Source organism: Danio rerio, chromosome 9, assembly GCF_049306965.1.
Source record: "Danio rerio strain Tuebingen ecotype United States chromosome 9, GRCz12tu, whole genome shotgun sequence".
Classification (NCBI taxonomy): domain Eukaryota; kingdom Metazoa; phylum Chordata; class Actinopteri; order Cypriniformes; family Danionidae; genus Danio; species Danio rerio.
In genome coordinates, this window is record NC_133184.1 from 4,617,657 (window position 1) to 4,626,819 (window position 9,163).

Consider the following 9,163-nt stretch of genomic DNA (forward strand, 5'->3'; position numbering starts at 1 on the left):
AGAAGAGCTCAGTGTAGTTACAGTCAATGAGAGCATCATGGGACGCCAGTGCACCAAAGAAGCGACGTAGGATCGGTGCGCATCACTTTCCGCACACTTCCCAAGCAATCCCTCATGTGTTCAGACTTACAGAACGACACTGTCTGAAGCCTTGGACTTTTTAAAAGTATTTTTGTTGCTGTTTTAAACAGAGCATTAACCATGAATTCTACATTTAACCAAACGGACAGTGGCATCTTCTCTAATCGGACTGAGGAGAACCTCCTGTGCTGTAACTTCTCGTCGGTGGTGACGGATAACGGCTTCGCGGCGGCCGCTCCGGATGAGAGGAGTCTGTTCATCATGAGGATAGTTCAGATAGCGGTGATGTGCGTGCTTTCCCTCACCGTAGTCTTCGGGATCTTTTTCCTGGGCTGCAATCTCCTCATCAAGTCGGAAGGCATGATCAACTTTTTGGTAACGGATCGGAGACCCTCCAAAGAGGTGGAGGCGGTCATCGTGGGTGCGTATTAGAGAGTCAGAGACACAATCTGGATTATCCCCCGTGAAATGAAGTTTGTAGACCACCTGATGGACATGTTTCGATGGCCTCTTTACATGCTGGACACAGTGTTATTAGAACCATGAACTAAAAACTATAGCATGGGGTTGAACTGAACGCGCTTCCTCCGTTTTGCGCACTTACGAACCATCAAGATCAGGCATGTTTTACATTCGTCACGTCAAAAAATGTACATATTTGTAAATGTACAGAGTTGTGGCACATGCTGTTTATTATTTATTAATTTTTTATGTAATAGTTGGATCTTCCTAATGTACAGTAAAGCACAACGTTAGCACTGCACGGAGTAATTATTTTAGTTTAGCAAAGATCAATCATGTTCAATGAAATAAATTCACATTTGAATACAATTATTTATTCTCTTATATGGTCTCTGGTAAACTTAAGCATTGTGTTTACACTTTTAGCTCAAATATGCTTTAATTAAAAGTTAAATGTATTATTTAAATGACTGAAAAGTGAATTTTAAACTCGGTGTTTAATTTATTTTACTTACAGCCTTGTTTAACTGTACATGTTTCAGATTTTATTCAGACACTTGAATTAATTTTGTGGTATATTTTCAGTTTCACATATTTAATACGGCTACATTAAATGGAACTTTATCTTAAGCCTTTTGAAACAGATCAGTTTTCTGTATTGTTTTAATCTGCAACCTTTGAATTTAGAGTGGCTATCAAACTATAAATGCATGATGAGAATCTGAGGCAGGTATGCATTTTTCAAAGGTTTGCCAAAAAACTCTATAAATTCATTTATTTCAAGTTTGTAGATCAAAAAGTGCATTTTTAATGCAAGTAAAACAGTCTTTCTGTTGCTCGGGTTTGGATAATTAAATGGGATTAATCAGTGGTTTTGAGTTCAGAGGTAAACTAATTAAATTCAGTTGCTGTTACCTAATCAGACAGCAACACTGCCTGTCTTGTTTCAGAGTAGCAATCAATAATTCTGATCTTTTTTTTAATGCCTAATAGACATGTAATTTTTCATAATGTTGATATCATTGAGATTAGAGTTAATTAGTCTGCTTGATTGGGTAAATCTCTTCTAAATGTGTTTACCAAGGCAGACAGTGGGGCTGTTGATGAAAGAGACCTGCCAGTTTTAAGACACATCTATTTATAAGAGCTGTCTGCGAGAGCTGAGAGCTTGTTAAATTCGCAGTGAATAATTTTGCTGCAGTTGCATCAGTACTGATCCAGACACTATGCACTGACATTAGCTTTAACACAGAAAACTGATTTGTTTGTACCAAGATCACTCTGTACTTCTTAAGAGTATATATATATATATATATATATATATATATATATATATATATATATATATATATATATATATATATATATATATATATACTATATTTATATTACCGCCCAATAACCCCCCCCCCCCCCCTAATTTTTTTCTTTTTTAAAAATATTTCCCAAATGATAATTAACAAAGAAATTTTCACAGTATGGCTGATAATATTTTTTCTTCTGGAGAAAGTCTTATTTGTTTTATTTTGGCTAGAATAAAAGCCGTTTTTAATTTTTTAAACACCATTTTAAGGACAAAACTATTAGCCTATTTAAGCTATTGTTTGATAGTCTATTGAACAAATGATCATTACACAATAACTTACCTAAATACCCTAGCTTACCTATTTAACCCAGTTAAGCCTTTAAATGTCACTTTAAGCTGTATAGAAGTGTCTTGAAAAATATCAAGACAAATATAATATGCCATCATGGCAAAGATAAATTAAATCAGTTATTAGAAATGAGTTATTAAAACTATTAGAAATGTGTTAACAATATCTTCCCTCCATTAAAGAGAAATTGGGGAAAAATAAACAAGGGACTAATAATTCGTTGGTGTATATATATACTTTTGATTACTGATGTTTTCCTAAATTCTGTAGCCACTAGATTCATGGGTTTTGTCTTTAGTTTAACAGAGATGCATGTGATTTGCATTAATTCCTTCCTCATAATACAGAGAAAATCGAAGAGCATGTTTATACACAGAAAAAACACATTAGTAAGCCTCAGAGTAAGAGTGAAAGGGCTCCTCATTATAAGGATTTTCTATTTCTTCATGAATGTGTATCTGTAGTGTATGTCAATTCTTAAGAGCATATAATGAGATTATAAAAAATGCCTGTTGAATTCCTCAGTTGTGAGTTGCTTTCGGGGAAAGTGGTCTGCTAAATGAATAAATATAAATGGAGGCTATCATTTCATGATTATTCTGCATATATCTTGCAACCACATCTTTCATACACAATAAATGACTGTATTTTGTAATGTTTTTAATTATTATTGTTAATATTGTGTGGCGGGTGTTGGATGGGGGAGGGGTGTCGCGGACAAAAGTGAAGAGGCTGAGGGTTGTGGGGTGTGTGCGGATAAAAGTAAAAGTGTGAAATTGAACAGCGGACGAACGGGGGAGGAGGGAGGTTGAGAAAGGGGATCGGTAATATGAGGTGCCGAATCAAATTTTAAAGGTTTCAGATTTGGCGTGTTCCGGCACAAATTAAGCCCTGAGTTTTAGGGAAGGGGGTGTCTTGGGTCAGTCGACAGGAGCCTCTAGTGTATTTACATTAGAAGAGCAGGCACGAATAGCATTTGCTAGAGAAATTTAAGATCTGAAAAGGCATACACAGCAGCTTTTAGTAGATTCACGAAAGCATAAACGGCAAAAAAAAAAAAAAACATATCTCCTGGGACGTATTTCGCGCTCTCTCGAAATGTATACAGGGTTTAGGGTTGGGCAATGTTGACCAATTTGGCATCGTACAATGTCTAATGTGAAACCTCGTGATGGATGATGGCATCGTTGTCGTTGGCTGTGGTGAAATAATTATTTATGAATAATTAAATAAATAATTATTTGTAGTATACCGTTTCATCTACCTGACCTGCATGGTCTTTGTTTCATCCATACCCAAATCCTAAATAAATAAAGATAAGTTACACACAAATCACCACCTGTCAATCGCTTTTTCGGCGGGACTCTGGGATGAATAGGCAGAGTAATCTGTATCGTTATAATGGCGTTGACAAACTTGGTTGGTAAAAAATGTGCACAACCAACCGCAACCAACCAACAGTATCTGAGGAATTCACTAAAATTACTAAGTACAAGCGTGAAAGTGAAAGATTGAAGCAGTGAACTGACGCAGTGACAGGTTACCTTATAGATTCAAAAGACAGAAGAGTCATCAGATATAGACAAGATTAATTAAATATCACGTTTTACAACTATAGTGAGACATGATCCAGCACTACATCCTTAATAAACTGTCCGATGTGCACTGCTCTCTGGGGTTTTGTGCTCAAAGCACCTGCTGATTGCTGGAGCTTAGACAAACGCATATGCTGCAGCATGTCAGAGTGTGTGTGGTCATGTGATGTGGTATTTCAGAAATGCTAGGTGAAACGACAGTGTGGACGTGAATCGTTGTCTTACTAAAATGCCATTTTAAACCTAAGACGTATTAGTGTAAACAGGGCCATTTTTGCTTTTCATGACCAGGTTGCCACTGTCACGGGGCCAGGGCAGAGGATCACCTTGCTTACTCAGCATTGTGATGTCTATCGGCCATCAGCGATGGACATACCTGTCAACCCTCCTGTTTTTCCCGGGATTCTCTTGTATTTTACTGTTCTATCCCACTGTCATCCCGTAAAGGTATTTTCTCTTATTTCTCCCGTATTTTCAGTCTTTCTCTGGACAGCCGAGCCTCCCTATACGCAACCCATACCGCCGAACCACTAGGGGTCGCCCCTTGCTCTAAAACGTGAGTCTTCTGTGCTTTCGCTTTGTTTAGGAATAAAAACACTATAAATAAATATTAAAAATGGCGCGATTTCATTTCCTTTTGATTACACGATTTGAAGCTGAAAGAAAGTCTGGCTTTTAGGTGTGGGTTTAAACACACATACACACATAATTAAAAATAATAACATATATGTCGATCTTGGTGTTTTTTTTTTTCCCAAACACAACTAATTTCGTCTTAAATGAGCATAAAAAGTTAGGAAAGCAGTCTAATAATTTTATTATTAAGTTAGATGTGTGCTTTTTTAAAGTGAAAACTGTTATTTAATTTAATTAAAAAAATCTTAATAAATGAGAGATTCATTTGTTGCTCTTTAATCAGAATGTGTAAGTTTTACAGTGGAGAAACAGCTAATGAGAATGATAGCTTGATTCTATTTCATTAAGGGGGGGGGTCCCTTATTATGGTGGGCATATCCCTTATTTTCACATCCCAATGTTGACAGGTATGGCGATGGATGATGACATCGTCTATCGACCCGACCCTAACAGGGCTACATATCCACAATGACCCACATAGCAAAATTTCTCTGGCCCAGCTCTGGCCCACACAATCAGGTTTTGCTTGGCCCACATGCCGCAGTGAATTACGGTACATGACTGGACCAAATCTGGCTTCCAGACAAGGGCCAAACACGGACCATATCTGGGTCTCAGCCAAGTTAATAACTCATAACTGGGCCTGAACTGGGCCAGATAGGTTGGTGTGTCACGATTGCAATGAAATTGATAAACCCATGGAGTGATGCGCTTTAGGCACACTATGGGCACGCTTTTTCTCAAAGTGACCTGATTGGTAGAATTTTTTTTCTTTACTCAAAAATGATTTTAGTGTATTTTAAATGTGGGTCAAGACTGGCCAAACTCAAATGGCCCACTTATCACATTTTTAAATCTGGGCCAAATACTACGTTTTTCATCTGGCCCAAATCTTGTGTGCCGCCTTAAAGACGGTGCCACCTCTGCCAAACCCGGGCCATGTTTGGCCCACATGCTGTATGCCAGTGCCGGATGAAAGCCTGCTGTGCCAGCTTTATGCCAAATCTGGGCCAGAATTCTTTGCTACTAGGGGAGCCTAGGTTGCAAAAATTTAATCATGATATTTAATAGCAATGTGTCATTTGAAGGCCACATCTGTCTATAGTTTCTAATCTAGAAGTTGGTGAACAGCGAGTCTCTTTTATTTCCAGAGGTGAGTGATGATTACACAATGGCGCCCTGAGCTGATATCAGCTGACAGACAGAAATGCTCAGAAGCTCTGCAGGGCTCATCGATGATCATGATGTTGATTGAAAGCTCTAGACGGCGATGCGACAGAGCCATCATTTCTCGTCCTGTTTTTTATAGCACATGCATCAAAAATATGTTGTGAAACTGTTAGAAAGGTAGTGTGGAAGTTGATATTAAGATGCATGTTATTAGAATAAGAGTATGCTATATGTTCAGCCTTGTGCACACAGTTAGTCGTTTGTAAAATCAAACAACCTAAATCTTCATATGAGAACTTGTCAAACAAACCTGTTCATCATTGTGTGGTCTGAGAATTCTGTATATTCTGGGATTGGAGTCTCCATGTGTGTGCCGATAATTTTTGTCTTGTATAAAAGGATTTTATTGATGGATGGTCAAGATTGACCCCTAAAACAGCATCCTATATGTGTGCAGCCTTGACGAAAAGAGAAAATGGTTGTTTTTTTCTAATGTTGGTATCATTTTAAACAAGAGAAAAAAATAAAATAACAAAACAATTACATGCTCATATATTTTATATGATTATATTCATTCATTCATTCATTCATTTTCTTGTCGGCTTAGTCCCTTTATTAATCCAGGGTCACCACAGCGTAATGAACCGCCAACTTATCCAGCAACTTTTTACAAGTTTTACTTCCAGTCACAACCCATCTCTGGGAAACATCCACACACACACTCATACACTACGGACAATTAAGCCTACCCAATTCACCTGCACCGCATGTCTTTGGACTGTGGGGGAAACCGGAGCACCCGGAGGAAACCCACGCGAAGGCAGGGAGAGCATGCAAACTCCACACAGAAACGCCAACTGAGCCGAGGTTCGACCTAGCGACCTTCTTGCTGTGAGGCGACAGCACTACCTACTGTGCCACTGCCTCGTCTATATGATTATATATTAAATAAAAAATTATTCCAAACTGATATTGTTTATATTTATTGATTATGATATTGAACCCAATATTTGGCCAGATAATCAAGCCCAGACCTATTGCATGTAAACTCTCTGGGGTCAAAAAATGGGCCATTCATTCATTTTCATTTCAGCTTAGTTCCTTTATTTATCAGGGGTCGCCACAGTGGAATGAACCGCCAACTTATCCAGAATATGTTAATATGCACCGGATGCCCTTCCAACCCATCAATGAGAAACACCTATACACTCTTGCATTCATACACTACAGCCAATTTGGCTTATTCAGTTCACCTGTACAATGTCTTTGGACTTGTGAGGGAAACCGAAGCACCCAGAGGAAACCCATGCAAACACAGGGAGAACATGCACACACCACACAAAAAAATGCCAACTGACCCAGCCATAACTCGAACCAGCGACCTTCTTGCTGTGAGGTGACAGCGCAACCCACTGCGCCACCATGTCACCATTGGGCCAAATATATATGAGATATTTAGACTTTTGATTTTTGAAGGGGAATCATTTCTCTGCTGTTGAAAAGGAACCAACATCATGGTGATGGTCCTATATTGAAGTTTAGAAGCATTTCAGACAAAATAATAGGATAATCGTCAATAACAAATGTTGATGAGGCCACCACTGGCTCAAATTTCTGTAGAACTGGAGGCACTGTCGATTGGACAAAGACTTGGTTGTAGTTGACTAAGGGTAGAGAGTAATTGAATTGCTTGAGTTCTAGACTGGATTCTGGAGAGCTATTACTGTGATGACTGGCCAACAGGGACTGTAGGGAAACGTATATTGTTAAAATTAAATTGTCTTAAACTTAATTTGTCTAAACTGAGGATGTATTATCATAAGCTGATATCCCAGTAGGCTATTAGATCCTTGAAAGTAGGTGGTAATCAAGTAAGGCTTGTTCCATCCACTAGTGGCTGAGAAAGTGCAGAGCTGAAGAGCATAATTTCCCCTGGCCAATACAAAGCAACTAATAAATGACAGAGGAATCAACCATAACATATTATATTTATTAGTTGGGCTGGGTACAAACTAAAAGATTTTTTAAATATTAAAATATAGACTAAAAACATGAGGATAAAAAAATATCCTAAATTCCAAGAGTCAGATTTCTTTTACTACTATAGTGTGTGGTGTGCCACAATGTGACAAGGACAGCACACCACACACTAACAAATGCAATCAGAGTAATGGATTTAATTTTAATCCATTTTTAAATTAAATCGTGGAGTGATCTTGTCAAGTATGGTTTTACCCATACTCAAAATTGGTCCTTTGTATTTAACCCACATGTGCACACATTTTGAGCTGAGGATATATTGCTTCCAGCACCTGGGGAGCGATTAGGGCTTAGGTACCTAGCTCAAAAGGCACCTTAGCTGGGTATCGAAGGTAGAGAGAGTGAGGCCCCGTTTACTCTAGTGCGTTTTAGTTTGAAAACAGTGTTTTAGATCATAAACGATCCGCGTTTCACCTAGCGTTTTCGAATTAATCTCCGTCCACACTACGCCACCAAAAACGTATATCACATGACCATTCGCGCACTCTGGGCATGCGCGTTCTAGTATAAACAGGAAGCTTCTTGTGTCTCGCTAGGCATTTAGTTACTGTTAGTCAACAAACGCCGGTTGAACAATGATGGCAAAGAAAATGATGGCAAAGAAAGCAAGAGAGGTCTTTTTGTGGACAGACGATGAGGTCGAGTTGTTACTAAAAGTAACAAATGAATAACTGCACAATGGAGCCTAAAACAGACAATAGTGCAAACAACGTTCCCATTTCTGTGTCCATGTTGTTGTTTTCAGTGAAGGCTGGTCTGTTGTCTCCCGGTAGCGGTAAAGCCATGCGTTATAGTCATGTGATAGAGGCTTGGCGAATAAGGGAGGGATACGCAATACACGAAAGCCCCAATAAAGTAGTGAATCTCAGCAGCCCCGTCTCCGTTTTCAGATGTTTCCGTTTTCCTTCATCAACACTGAGACGGAGCAGCAGCGTTTCAGGATGAAAACAGCCTCTCCAGCGTTTTCAAAACGCTCCGTTTCCGGCGCTCGAAAACTCCGGCGTAGTCTGGACAGATGGCGTAAGCATAGCAAAACTTATGCGTTTTCAAACTAAAACGCGTTAGTGTAAACCGGACCTGAGAGTTCATTCATTCCTTCAATCTTGAATTAGGAAGGGAAGTGGAGACTAAATAGTTGAGTTTTTAGTCGTTACTTGAAGACAGCGAGTGACTCTGCCGTTCTGATGCAGTTAGGGAGTTCATTCCACCCACTGGCCAGATTGAGCACGAGAGTTCGGCAAAGTGATTTCTTCCCTCTTTGGGATAAAACCACGAGGCGACGTTTATTCACAGAACGCAAGTTTCTGGAGGGCTCATAAATCTGCAGAAACGAGAGCAGATATGGAGCAAAGCCAGAAGTCGCTTTGTAGGCAAACATCAGAGCTTTAAATTTGATGCGAGTAGCAACTGGCAGCCAGTGCAAACGGATGAGCAGCGGCGTGACATGTGCTCTTTTAGGTTCATTAAAGACCAGCATAACATAAGCACGAGGCACACAGCGACATTACAGTTGAAATTCTGACA

At 39.2% G+C, this 9,163-nt stretch overlaps 1 protein-coding gene across 1 annotated transcript; it reads left to right on the plus strand.

The window, feature by feature from the left end:
* rprma (reprimo, TP53 dependent G2 arrest mediator candidate a) lies at positions 1 to 1,032 on the plus strand. The gene is given in 1 exon segment (NM_001020664.1): positions 1 to 1,032. A coding segment is annotated over 1 exon segment (312 nt). The 5' UTR covers positions 1 to 201; the 3' UTR covers positions 514 to 1,032.
* The last annotated feature ends 8,131 nt before the right edge of the window (positions 1,033 to 9,163 follow it).